Here is a 12,816-nt window from a genome sequence, read left to right as displayed (position 1 = left end):
ATAGTGTCATAAAATCTAGGCTATGCTAGTGGTGCTCTTCACACAGGTGAGGGGAACGTGCCTATTCCCCGTGAGAATACTCAAGTTGCGAAGCTCAGCAGGCGGCAGAGATTGTGCTTCAAAACTATTCTTGTGTAAAGAATCAGTGCAGATCGGCCACCTCGACAAGTAGCACGTCTGAATCAGCAGATCTGAGTAGGCACAGGAGCACTTGGCGACATCTCGTCTGCAGCATTGAATGGCAGGTTGACAACAAGTTTGATCTTTGCACGAATCACCTAGAGGACGACGTTCAAAACAAGACGCCGGTAACAAAAGAACCAAAACCAGAGCGCACCATTTCTCAAAATGGGAAAAGTAGTTGTCTTTCTAATGTTAGAAACGGACAAGTCGGATAGGAACATTAGTATGCTATTCTAACAGAATATTTATGACGCTGTTTTAAAAGTTCTGGTAGGCATTAAATGCACTGCTTCTCTGACAGGTGCGGTGCGCAACAAAGGCGGCTGGGCCCAATACCAGCTTATTCGCAAGTTGACAGTTAATTCTATAATTTGAAACCTATTTGCAAATAGCAGCTGTAAACTTTAGTTGTGGAGGGGAATGATTGGATGAAGTTGGAGCAAAAAACCAAATGCAGAACTGTAATTTAATCATAGCACTGGAGAGTTGACAGATGAGGCGAAATCCTCGCGCTGTGTACACATTCCAAGCGTTTATATTCATACCACGTGGAATTTTACGATTGTCAGTACTAATGGACCGCCATTTCCCACTAAAAGGAAAAAATGACGTAGCACAGATGATCCTTGCAAAATGCAGAGCTTCAGAGCATTGTGTAGTAGAAAAGAAGAGTCGACGTTTAAATTAATCGCCTATGCTGGGGAAAGGGCCTCATGACATTGCCCTGTATGAACTCGCGTGTTTAGAGCTACACTAATCTCTTAATAAACGCTAACCGAGCCTAATAAAGGGGCAAACACAATCCAGAGATCAAAATGTGTTGTGAATGGTTACCTCAGAACGCTAATCGATCTGAGCACTTGAGCGTCTACCTACAAAAAAATTGGAACTAAATTGAAATGCAGCCAATATCAACAAAACCGAACCTCTGGAAAGGAATCGAGCTCACATTCATCACTTCCGAGGTAGTCTATGTAACGGAGAGCCATTAGTTCGAGTTCGAGGGACTGGCTTTGGTACAGAAGGCCATCGAGAACTAGAAAAGATTTTTACACCTCTCGCGGATCTACAAAAAGGACGGGCTGTGGAGGAGCGTGACACCAGTCGAAGTTGGGTTTGGAAGGGACTTTTTCCTTAAGCGATTTGATGCACCAGATATCCTCGGTGGAGGAGAGTCTCTTCCAGTGAGGTATGCTATTCCATGCAGGATCGGTGGGGGCAACTTCAGACATAACCGCTTTACAATCATTCTTCCTTGCCAAATTATGTGCATGCCAGCAGAGAGAATGCAGAAGCTCAGGACCTCCATCACCTTCGCAATGCAAACCAAACATGAATTGTACACCGAAAGGATGGAAGAAATTGGGGACGGAGGGTACCCGACACCCAGGGAGGCAGAAATCCACCAATCTGGACAATGCCGCCCCTGTTTTCTTGAACCATGAGGCGTTTTTGTACTCGCACTGGAACAAATCGTTGCTCCTCCATACGCTCAGCATGGCCCATGACGCTCCCTTTGCCCAGCTTGCGTCGACCACTTTGCCACCCCTGCCCCCCTCGCATGCAAAATTGTTTAACTCCTCATCGAGGCGGCTCTCCTTGAACGAGGCAATCCAAGTGCCTTCGCAGAGTTTGTTGCGCAGAACAGCGTCAATGTCCTTAGGGAAGAACTCGGCAGTGCTCATTGTGGCGCTATACAACGCTACAGCGTGATCGGGGGCTATCTTCGTCAATTGAATACGTGATGAAATACGGCGATCGTGGACGTGCACAGGTTGGATGAAGATTCCAGGAGTGCGGAAGTGGCGGTAGCTGAGACGCTCCGTGAAAAGCTTCAAGGAGGCTTCATTGTCCTTCTCCGTAGCCATGTAGACGTATTCAACGTCCTGTTCGCGACACCATTCTTCCATAGATTGTACCAACTTGAACGCAATACCTATCCGTCTGAAAGAAGAAAATAGCAACAATTAGTTTCCGGGCATCACACTGCGTGTTCAAGTTCTGTACGCTCAGGAGACTTGCGGGCGAGTATACCTATGGCGGGGGCAAACTCGTAGACCGAGAAGGTATCCCACCCGCGCATACTTGCGGATCGAAGCTTTATCTGAGCATGCAGCGCTCTGACTGCACACCACCTCCTTCACACTGCCTCTGATAACCCCTACAATTTCACCTCCGATTTCGGCGACCTGTTCCAAACACAACAAGCAGATTATTCAAACAATTTCCATGCATTACGCGGGTGATAATCGACACTGGTGCTCAGAGGACTTAAAACGAAACTCTCGGCAATCATTCGGGCCTTACCAGCATGTGGAATGCGGGAAGATGACGAACTCGACAGAGGGGATCGCCCAACCAATCAAAGGTAAGAGATTCGGACCCTGCTGGGCCCATTTCCACACGCTTGTCGAAAGCTGCAAGCTGTTTCACATCAAATTCGTTGTATTTGCGAATGATGATGTGGAGGTTGGACCTATCCTCCACGGGAGTCACTTGAGAGACCATTTTCATCTCTAAACTTGGAAGGAAAGAAAGAAAGAAAAAAGATCACAACGCAGATTCCAGGGTGATTGATCCGAACGCAATCCTTTTCACTCCGCTCACTGCCAGAGAGGAGATTCCAGGGTTGATTACAACAATGTCATCAGCGATGAGTCCATCCCTCACGCTCCTCTGCAATAACCTCGACATCTAGAACCGGAGGTCCCAACTGGACCGAATCCAACTTTCGCCCTCAGGAATGTGACACCATCCCCCACGACTGAGACGACCACCGCCAATCACTCCTCAACCCGGGCTCCATGAGCACGCACAACACTACCATCCAAATATCCTCACTCACACCTTGTCCTCACTCCCGGCACGACCTCACCCTCTAAAAATCTCTCAAAACATCGGAACCATCAAACCTCCCACTCCCCAAACTTTGACTCTCCCCAAACAGAAAACAACCAGCTGCGTTGCGGCGCGCGAGACCAACAACAACAACGTACGAAAGGCGATCTTCACAACAAGACGAAGCGCACAATTACACGAGCGAGTTGGAAGTATACTACTCCGAGAAAGGGGATACACACTACTACTCCGATAATGGCAAGGATCGCACAGCAGCAGGGAGCTATGAGCTGAGAGGATTCCGAATCTCATGGAAACGAAGGGGTGGTCTTGAACCCAGGACGGAGCACACACACACACACAATAAAAAAATTAAAAAAAAAAAAAAAAAAAAAAAAAAACGAGCGAGAGAGAGAGAGAGGGAGCGCCGCCTAAAGGTGAGAGAAATGGGGCGAGATCGTTGGGAAAATATAGACTTGAACTAACTGGGCTGAACACATCAACGCAGCATTACAATGGACAGCCAACACGGGATCTTTTAGGCGCCGCCAGCCAGCCTTGATGGCAATGAAGGGCGAGGGAGAGGGATCCAGCTTCCTCTTCCTCCTCCTCTTCCTTTCTCCGGCTCGGCCCGGACCTGCTGTGATAGGTAGGTTCGGGGGCCCAGACCAAATTGCGACCTCCCTCCCTCCCTCCAGCCATTCATCGCAAGTCCGGAACCGTTAGCAGGAGAGCGGCGGAGGACTGACCCGACGATGCCGATTCGACCCGAGGGGCACGGGGCGCGGGGGATTGATCTAGGAATCGAATCCTTATCCCCTCCTCCTCCTCTGCTCTGTGGCAGCAGCCACCTTGTGAATCAATCCCACGTTGCGCGGTTGCTTTGGCGGCCCTCGCGTGGAGTTAGTTTTCTGGCGACCGAGAAAACTCATGGAAACTTGGAACCTTGGCCCGCTTACGGCGTCGTCACCCCCCGAGAGCTTGTACCCAGATGAAAATAGTCCACGGGCCCATGATGCTGTTGCCGTTTTCCAAATTTGGTTTTGGAGATCCCAAATTTGTGAGGAGGGGTGGCACTGCAAAAAGGTGTCCCACCAACTCGCCCTTTTGGGTTGGTTTGTCGACCATAATCCTTTTTCCATCCCCACTCTGCGTAGCGTCAATTCGTATGGGCCGTCGTATCCAAACCCAGGCTTACAATTCTGCGAAACTTAGAAACTCCAAGTTGGCAGGCGGTCCCCGCATTTCTGTTGAGCAGTTTGCATGATGTTATTTATCAGAGCCCCTAGCGGTCGGATGGCAGCAGCTCGTTTCGGGACGGAACAACACTCCCCAGAGGAGCTGCTCCTTGCTGGTGCTGCTGCTCTGACACTGACTCCTCCTCCTCCTGAGATGGAAAGCATGCGCGCAGTGCGAGGTTGAAGCCCATTCCCCTGGAATTCGGTAACAACGATTTCAACCCGCACTTGTTTGTGATCTCCGTTTCAGAGTGACGAGAACGCCTTTTGGTTTTTCCATTTTCTCTTCCCTTACTATATATCTTCACTATTCCACTATTCCCTTCTCTTGCATGCTTCTTCGGTGTGTGCAAGGATTTCCTCAGAAACCTTCATTCCGGGAATAGCTTCATCATTTCATGGTTTTCTTTTCTTTTCTTTTCTTTTTTTTCCTCCAGACTAGTTGCTCTACTCTGCCTTCATTCTTCCAAGCATCATGAACTTTTTCTCACTTTTTTGGGAGTCCTGGATTGGAATCTGATAATGCTGCTGCTCTCTGTGTAACTGTTTGTGTAAGAGTATTATTGTGTGTTGTATCTCTATTCATTAAATAGTCCTCATAGAGAAGAAGCCTCCACAACCCATTTACTCAACAAGTTTATATATGGCAGTGGAACTGGAAGCTTGTTTTGAGGTACTTACAATGAAGAAGAGCAGAGCCAGCTGCTCAGATGCTTCTAGAAGGGCTCTAAACTCCTCATAGGGTTACAGAACCAACCCACTACATCATTTCTTGTCTAGGATTGGATATCAAGCTGAATACAACTTGGTGGTGCCATGGTGAGTTTCATTGCCAAAGCCCCATCATCAAAATAAAATAAAATAAAATATTTAAAATTTGTGGTTTAATGTGTACTTTGAGGGAGCATTGATAGCTGCTGGAATAGAAGCTGTATCAAATAGGCAAGATAGGCAAGATTGTGTAAGATTTTTCACTAGGAGTTTTGTGATGGAGCAGTTGAGATTATAAAAAGTTGGTTTTATTATTATATGGAAAACAAAGGGGGCTGCTGTCTCATTTTTATGAATTAATTAATTTATTTTTCTTTTTTTAAATACACAACCATTTATAAAGAGAACTAGAAATCTAGGTAGGAGCTGCATGTCCAAGGGGAAGGATGGGATGGTTTTTTACAAGGATCATGCACAAAAGTGCTGAAAAACTAGGTCAAATGTGTCTTTATATTTCTTTTTCTTTACTTCATTGTTGTCTTCTTCGTCCCCTCCTCTCTCTTTTCTATGTATTGCCCTAATTCCTTATTTCATTATCTTATTCTCCTATTCCTTTGTTGTATCTCTTCTTAAAGAACTGGAAATTTATTCATTTCAATGATAAATTCATGATAGTTTGCTTGAATTTATCATGAGAATACATGCATGCCAAAAGGGTTTTTACTTTTATTTAAAATTGAACTTGCAGACTCTCATTCTGATTTCAACCTTTATTCATGGAGTAATTTCATACATACATGTCTGTATATATATATATATATATATATATAAACCAACCTATGTTCGGCTGGGGTGTCAAAAAATCTCATTAGCCGGGGCAATAGGGTGGTAAAACCCAATTACTCAGTTATTGGGATCAAAGGATGGGACAGGCTGACGGCAACAATAGCAGCAATGGTGCAAATGAACCTGACCCACACCTGGCTAACATGATGCCATTTTTTATTTTATTTTTAATTGCAATAAGGAGCACTAATTGGTATATATATAGTGTGTGTTTTTCTGTTTGATTGGCTGCAAAAAATGTACTCAACATTGGCATAACCAATGGTTTAACCACTAGTATGTATGTAAGTATATATATATATATATATATATATATAGTTAAATGTTTTTGTGTGGGTGAGAAAGAATAAAAGAAGTAGAACAAAGATGATAGTTCAAAGGTCAGTTTTTGAAACATGTATATAAGTAACATTTGAATCAATCAATTAATCAGTACACAATGTGTGTATGTGTTTATGTGTGGACACACACACACATACATGCACACACCCTCTCTCTCCTGTTTATGTGATTCCATCTGATCTGTGACAAGGTACTCCCCAGGCGATTCAAAGAGTGTGGCCAACAAGTGCATGGAAAGCATGAAGTTTCAGTGGGGAGCTAATGGAAGCAATGGTTCTAAGCTGTGTATCTGTGTCAGATGAGCATCTTAGACAACCAGGCATCTCTGAAAATATGGGAAGTCCTGGTGGGATAGGAGACAATGCCAGCACCTGTCCTGTGCAGAATGACATGGGTCTGAGCAGCAGCTTTTGTTTTGTGTTGTGTTTTGCTCCCTTACTGTACATGTATGTGTGTGTGAATGCATGAATGAATGGAGAAAAATCTCACCATGTCATGAAATATGAGTGAAGTAATATAACATACTTGGGAGTGGTAGGATACTATCTGTGGAAGCATCAAAGAATGTTTCAATCTTAAAAGTTGAAAAAGCTAATAAATCTCTAAACCTCCAATTATATGTATATATATATATATATATATATGTAGGAATGCAAGAAAACAGAAAAGTAAGATCAAAGCGGAAGTGTCCATTTAATGCAATTATTATTTGTCTCGTTGCCCAAGTTCTTTTATTATGTAGTATGATTTTCAACATGAGAATGAAAGAAAATAGAGAAAGAGAGAAGATGGAAATTTAATCTTACTTAAACAGTAAATCAACCTTTGGTGACTCGCAGCTAGGTGAAAAAACTCCAACATGTTTACACAACCCATTTGTGGCTTTTTCGTTTGTAGATCCTTACCCTCAATGAGAAGAGAATTCAGCTCCGTCTTTTTCACCCATAGTGATCTGATTTTGCAGCGCAAGGATGAGCAGCTGCTGATGATCTAGTGGCGTGGCTTCCGAGGCGAGTGTGAGCTCATAACACTCCAAAACCTCAGTTCCCCATGTAGTAACAGTAAGTGGTAGTTGTAGTTTGTTTGTTTGTTTGTTTGCTCACTGACGAGCTTGAGGTACTACCCTGATCATCGACTTTTGATGGGATCACACACAGGAAGCCAGCCACTGAAAAGAAAAAAGAAAAAAATGGAGTCCAATCCAAGAGCTCCAACAGTTGGTGGCCAAGCCATGGATCAAATCCAACTCTGCCAAGAAAATCGGCTCAAAATTGCAAGCAGAGGACACACACACAGTAGCAAAGCAGAAGAGCCTGTCGGTCTTGTCTGAGACACAAGTTCTTGACTGTAGCTCTCGTAGCGTCATCTCCCCAGTTTTGCATTAGAGCTCCTGGCATAACTTCTTGCTCACATTTGTGGTTTTAGTATTTTGATATTGTCAGGATTGAGGGAGCTGTCTTGTACCAACGGGAATTGCAGTTGCCTTTCATGCATCCCCATGCTTGCAAGCTCCAAAAGACACCGCCATGAAACTCGAAATCGTGTGTGGTATTGGTGTGTAGGGAGGCCCTTAGTCTTAGTTCGTACTTTGGTAGCAAGTGCTGTGTCCCGATTAGTGGTGTGGTTTACAGGAAATGAGGAATGTTACTAACATTACTGTTTTGGGAAACTTAGCTCTATGCTTGTCTCCGGACTAGGATGTGCAAAAGAAATTTCAATTTTGAACCAAAATATATTTATATTTGACGAAGTGACACTGAAGCAAATATTGAGGAATCAAGCGAAACCAAGGTGTTCCCGTGAGCAAGAGCAAGCTAAGGATATTTACGCACTGGTTCTCCAGGTTGTACTAGAAAGGCATATCTGAGTATGTGCACGATGTGAGTTGTAAACCTTGGTGGAGTTCATATGGCTTTTGAGGCTGCTGAATAGCCGCATCAAAGATGACAATGTGAACAAGGCTTGATCGGTCATAGTGCACACAAATCATGCGAGTGTTCAACACACAGGAGACAGGGCAGGAAATTGTTCACAGCTCTCTCAAGCATTCGCTGAACTTTTCAGCAACGCTTAAGAGTAATAGGGATTTGAACAAGTGAACAGACAGTGGTGTGCTGCATGCCTACTGCTACTATTACTGCAGCAGAGCCGGCCGCTGAGCTGGACCCACTCTCAGCTAGTTTGACATAATCCAGCAGTGTGGGAAATAGGTGCAAGACAGGTCTTTACGATGGGGGCCAAGGTATGGGTAAGTGCATGACCTGTAATCTAAGGAGGTTTATGTCGGCCTTTCTGACTGCTTGGGCGACTGATCTGACTTAGCGTCTACTCAGATGCTGACTTTTCAGAGGTTTGAATCCATGACCTTTATCTAAACAGCGGTCATCTCCACATTGGATCTGTCAATGGGGGCGATTTAGCTCAAAAGAACGTCTTCCTTCCGCACGCTGTGCCGTGCTACCGCATGAGCGTTAAGACACAGTTTTCCTCCCCATTTGTATTTGTTGCTCTGCGAAAACATACGAGCCCAATAAGACGAAATATTGTCAAGTTCTCCAATTGAGTGTGTACAGTGGCCGCCAACAGGATGTCACAGAATGTGTAAAATTCTTCCAAAAAAGGGGAGACACTCCGGTTATCAGAGAAATTAGATTTGTTAATTCAGGTCAAATAGACAATGGATATGCCATTACCACTATTGAGTTCTTGTCGATTAGGAGTGCGTAGACGACTTCACACCAGTTTCGCCGAAATCACTTGGTATAATCCAGTGATTGAAATGCTTGAAATCATATCTAAGTAATTTTCCACGCTGCAAACACTTGAAAAATACAGAAATAAAATAAATTAGTCGTATTGCTCATTAAATTCAGTAAGCGGATAAAGCTCTAAAACATTGTGACAGTTTATTAACATGTCATATACACCCACTGAATCTTCATTGTTTCAGGCACTAGTACATAACTACTAATACTATGAAAATAACAGGTTGTAGAAGAAGTCAAAGACTGTCCATCGGTCCCTAGGATAACACAATCTGCCTTGGTTTTCTAAAAATAATTTAAACAATTTATTATATTTAAGAAAATGACAGACGTAGAAGCTTTCTGCAGGCACAAATGATTTCAGAAAGGCTCAGTTCACTATGTCTTACCTCAAGACAGATGGTAGAGGATAGAAACACAGAAATGAACAACATTAAAAAAGGGACGGGATTAGGCACTATGGTCAATCTCAGGATATCCTTCAGAATGCTCCTATCTTTCAACTCTAACGAAGAAAGCTAGGATTGAAGCATAGAAATAATCTGAGGAATATTCCAAATCGGAAAAGGGGACTAATCCTATTGGTAGTTGGTATCGTGTGACCTTCCAAATCTGAAAGAGAGCCCCAATCCAATCGGCGCTTGGTGTTACGTGATCCGAGATGCTAGAGAATAAACCATGACAGATACAAACTTTGGCTTCATGGATCAAAAAAATCATGTAAGCTGTTACAGGGCAATGGGTGCAAAGCTATGACACTGAAATCTCTTCAATTCCAAGACAGGGTGGTGCTTGAAGATCGATTTAAGCCACGTCTTACAGATCATGCTGCAGGATATCCATCAAGCCAGAGAAAAATCTACAACAAGAGCTTGAGATAAATATCTGGTATGTAGAGAGGAGCACACCTTTTGATTGGAAGTCCACTTGTAGCTTTGGAAATGCATTGTGCGTATCTGCTTCCAGTTTTAACAAGGAACTTGCTTTAAAACCATCGAGGAACAACCTGAAAAGACATACTCATTTGGCTCAGCCATCAGGATTTTATTTACACCTCGATTCATGTTCTCACCAGACGCCTGAGTCATATGTCGTGTGCACCATGCAGCACATGATAGCACACAATAGCACAGAGCAGCACAGAGGGGCACACAGCAGCACGCTGCTGAACATGATTTGTTATTAAAATGGGCTCGTACCAAGCTGTAACATTTTTGAAATGAAGAACTGTTCATTGTCAGAAGGATCCTTCACAGTGGTATCCTTGGAAAAAGTGAATACATCCAGCATTATTTACTAGGTTAAATTCCACAACACTGAGTTTGTCACAAGTCTATTAACCGTAAAGAAAAACCCTGGGTTTTGATGTCAATGGTACAGTTATGAAATTCCTAATCTGTTTACGCCGATTGTTCAGTTCACTGCACGCTGGAGTTAAACTAAAAAATGCACAACTTGTCCAACGAAGAATCCCTGACGCTTGATTTTCCCTCCACGATAGGCCTGAAACTCATCTCCCATTCTCTCATACGGGGTGGTTTCCCAATTATGGAATGTGTAAAAGACCAGCAATATGTCAGAACTGTGAGCCGAGGAAAGGCAGTTCATCAGAAAATCCGGGTTTAGGTCCCGCTTCTTTATGACCACTCTCATGCAATAGAATTATTGGGATTAAGTATTGTACTGATCTAACTTCTACCCAAATATTCAAGGTTCCTAAAATTTAGAGACCTGATATACCAATTAAGTGGAAGCAAAGTCTTCAACGGGTTTTCAGGACCACCAAGAGAAAGTGGTATCTGCAAAAACTACTAGACCAATAGCTTACACCACAAAGACGGTTACCTGGCTGAGACTTAAAACAACGACCTCCTTCGCAATGCCTCCTTTCTCAACAAGATCCAGTAAAACCTGCCCAGAGAAGTAATCAGTAATACCGTCGAACTGAGTGAAACTGCCTGCTAAGGTTCTAATCAGAAGCCGTGGTTGAGAACAAATAAATGAAGTCCAGCAATGTTTTTACCACTTCAAGAGAATTAAATATGAAATAGCATGCAAAACTTCATTAAAATGTCGATTAGTAAGAATAAGTTGTGCAGTAATTTCAATTATAAAGCACATGAGCCATCACATCTATAGAACTTACGTCACGATCATTTCCAAGCACAAATGTCTTGCAAAGAGGGGCATAAGCTCTCATGGTAGCGGCGTTCGATATTAAGAAGCCCAGGTAGTATTTCCTTGGTTGCATCTATATATTCCTGAAATAAGATGGTTGGACTTGAAGTGGCAATTCTGGTACAAGTTCGCACTGAGATCATGCTTAAGCCTACAAGTAACTTCCTGGTGCTGCAACGTTGCTCACGATCAGCATTTAGCGACATTACTTCCATTTAAGAGGCCATGAAGAGCCCAGTAAGATCAACTGCAAACCTGCTGTAACTCATATTCTGATTGTCTGGTCTTCTCATCTACTTCCATGAAAAGTGTTCTCGACTAAGACTCAGAACCATGTGACTGCTGGGCACCAGACACTATATCTCACAAAAGAATCGTTGCTGCCGAGCTTGAACGTTATCCCTACCGATACTCGAGTTGTAGGACCGCAAATTTTTTGCCATGCTGAAAGCTTCCATTCTTGTTTTTTAAGCTAAAAATTGCATCCATCCCGAAACAGAAAAACAAAATGTCACACAGGGACAAAAAGAGCATAGGTACCAAACCGGGATCCACTCTTGGGCATCGGCATTCTGACATAGCATCGCATCAAACCCACCTGCACGCTTCCATTGCTGATACCCAAGTATCGCACCATTCACTGCACTTCTGCTGCATACTCTGTTACTTCAAGTGCATTTTGCATCTGTGACTCCGAAACTACTTCCAACAGAGTCACACCAGCCCGATTAGAATCCACCTGAAAAGACGAATTTTAAGCTCTGAAGTGGGAAAGTCTCCAAATTGTTCTTACTTCCCCCAGCATCAGGGTTTTTAGGATTCAGCCATAGACTTCAGGGTACACACCTGGGATAAGGAGGAGTCAGAGAGATGGTCATTTGCAGCGTGAATCAGTTTGCCAGCATCTTCTGAAAACCTGAGCAACCCAAAATTCAGCTATGGCCGCCGCCAAACTCCACAGACAAGTCGACATCGATGTAGCCCCTCTCGACGGTAGGAATGCTAAATTGCGAGATGCAGCAACTCCTCTGAACAAGATCAGGGTAAAAGTACTGCTCTCTGTCGAACTTAGGCTTCAATGTAATGTCTGCCTGGAGAGATACTCTGTTTCATCATCGCAGGGGTGGGTGTACGCTGGTCTACTGCTTCGAGAGGGTTTGCACTACACAGAGAACTCATGATTTGTTATGCTGCCAGTATGTTCCATTTCCATTCCCATTTCAATATCCCCCAATGCTGCAACTCCTCTGAACAAGATCGACACGTCTGCACCGAGGTTAGTCCCGTTCAGCGCCATGACAGCATAAACGCCCGCTACTCCACTAATTGCTTTTTAATCAATTTCGAATTCTGCATGTTTCTCTAAAAAAAAAATTGAACTGCAGTCATCAAAAAACATGATCCAGCTCGTCATCCAAGGCTCAGAAAATTTGTAACCACTCCACCACGACTGCTCAGTGCTCTTCGGCTCCTCGAACCCTCAACATCTCAATGCACAATCGTTACCCCACTATCGTCCCAGCAAAAACCGCCCCCAATGAATAAATAAACAACGATGAACGAAAGTAATAACTGAAATAGAGTAATTCAATATGTGCAATTCTTAACTGTACCCAACTTGATTAGAGCAGTCCATCTCGTGACGACGGTAGAGAGATCGACGATTCAGATTCTACAACCCAGAATGGCCTCGGAGTATGAATAAAAAAACCTAA

At 43.7% G+C, this 12,816-nt stretch overlaps 1 protein-coding gene and 2 long non-coding RNA genes across 7 annotated transcripts; 1 reads left to right on the top strand and 2 right to left on the bottom strand.

The window, feature by feature from the left end:
• Positions 1-677: 677 nt before the first annotated feature.
• LOC112274971 (putative N-acetyltransferase HLS1) lies at positions 678-3,547 on the bottom strand. The gene is made up of 3 exons (XM_024504867.3): positions 2,491-3,547; positions 2,218-2,372; positions 678-2,127 (listed from the first exon to the last, which is right to left on the bottom strand). The coding sequence occupies exons 1-3, from the start codon at positions 2,695-2,697 to the stop codon at positions 1,233-1,235; spliced, it is 1,257 nt and encodes a 418-aa protein (XP_024360635.1). The 5' UTR covers positions 2,698-3,547; the 3' UTR covers positions 678-1,232.
• Positions 3,548-4,165: 618 nt separating this feature from the next.
• LOC112274977 (uncharacterized) lies at positions 4,166-5,361 on the top strand. Its single transcript, XR_002967619.3, has 2 exons — positions 4,166-4,464; positions 4,910-5,361. It is a non-coding gene; the product is annotated as an uncharacterized LOC112274977 (long non-coding RNA).
• Positions 5,362-8,183: 2,822 nt separating this feature from the next.
• Positions 8,184-12,700, bottom strand: LOC112274976 (uncharacterized). 5 transcript variants are annotated; one of them, XR_016500018.1, is made up of 7 exons: positions 11,948-12,700; positions 11,700-11,800; positions 11,070-11,272; positions 10,769-10,834; positions 9,832-9,929; positions 8,852-8,979; positions 8,184-8,667 (listed from the first exon to the last, which is right to left on the bottom strand). It is a non-coding gene; the product is annotated as an uncharacterized LOC112274976 (long non-coding RNA). The 5 variants fall into 5 exon arrangements; XR_012216465.2 differs by having other exon boundaries at positions 11,070-11,184; positions 11,948-12,633; XR_012216467.2 differs by lacking the exon at positions 11,700-11,800 and having other exon boundaries at positions 11,070-11,184; positions 11,948-12,085.
• Positions 12,701-12,816: the final 116 nt, after the last annotated feature.

Source organism: Physcomitrium patens, chromosome 22 (genome assembly GCF_059467195.1).
Source record: "Physcomitrium patens ecotype Gransden chromosome 22, ASM5946719v1, whole genome shotgun sequence".
Classification (NCBI taxonomy): domain Eukaryota; kingdom Viridiplantae; phylum Streptophyta; class Bryopsida; order Funariales; family Funariaceae; genus Physcomitrium; species Physcomitrium patens.
The sequence above is the reverse complement of the archived record's forward strand: the minus strand, read 5'-3'. Positions and strand labels throughout refer to the sequence as shown.

Coding starts and splice junctions, on each gene's coding strand:
- LOC112274971 (XM_024504867.3), bottom strand. CDS start 2,697: ATGAAAATGGTCTCTCAAGTGACTCCCGTGGAGGATAGGTCCAACCTC. Junction 2,373..2,490: donor TTCCCGCATTCCACATGCTG/GTAAGGCCCGAA, acceptor TGTTTGGAACAG/GTCGCCGAAATCGGAGGTGA. Junction 2,128..2,217: donor CGAGTTTGCCCCCGCCATAG/GTATACTCGCCC, acceptor TTCTTCTTTCAG/ACGGATAGGTATTGCGTTCA.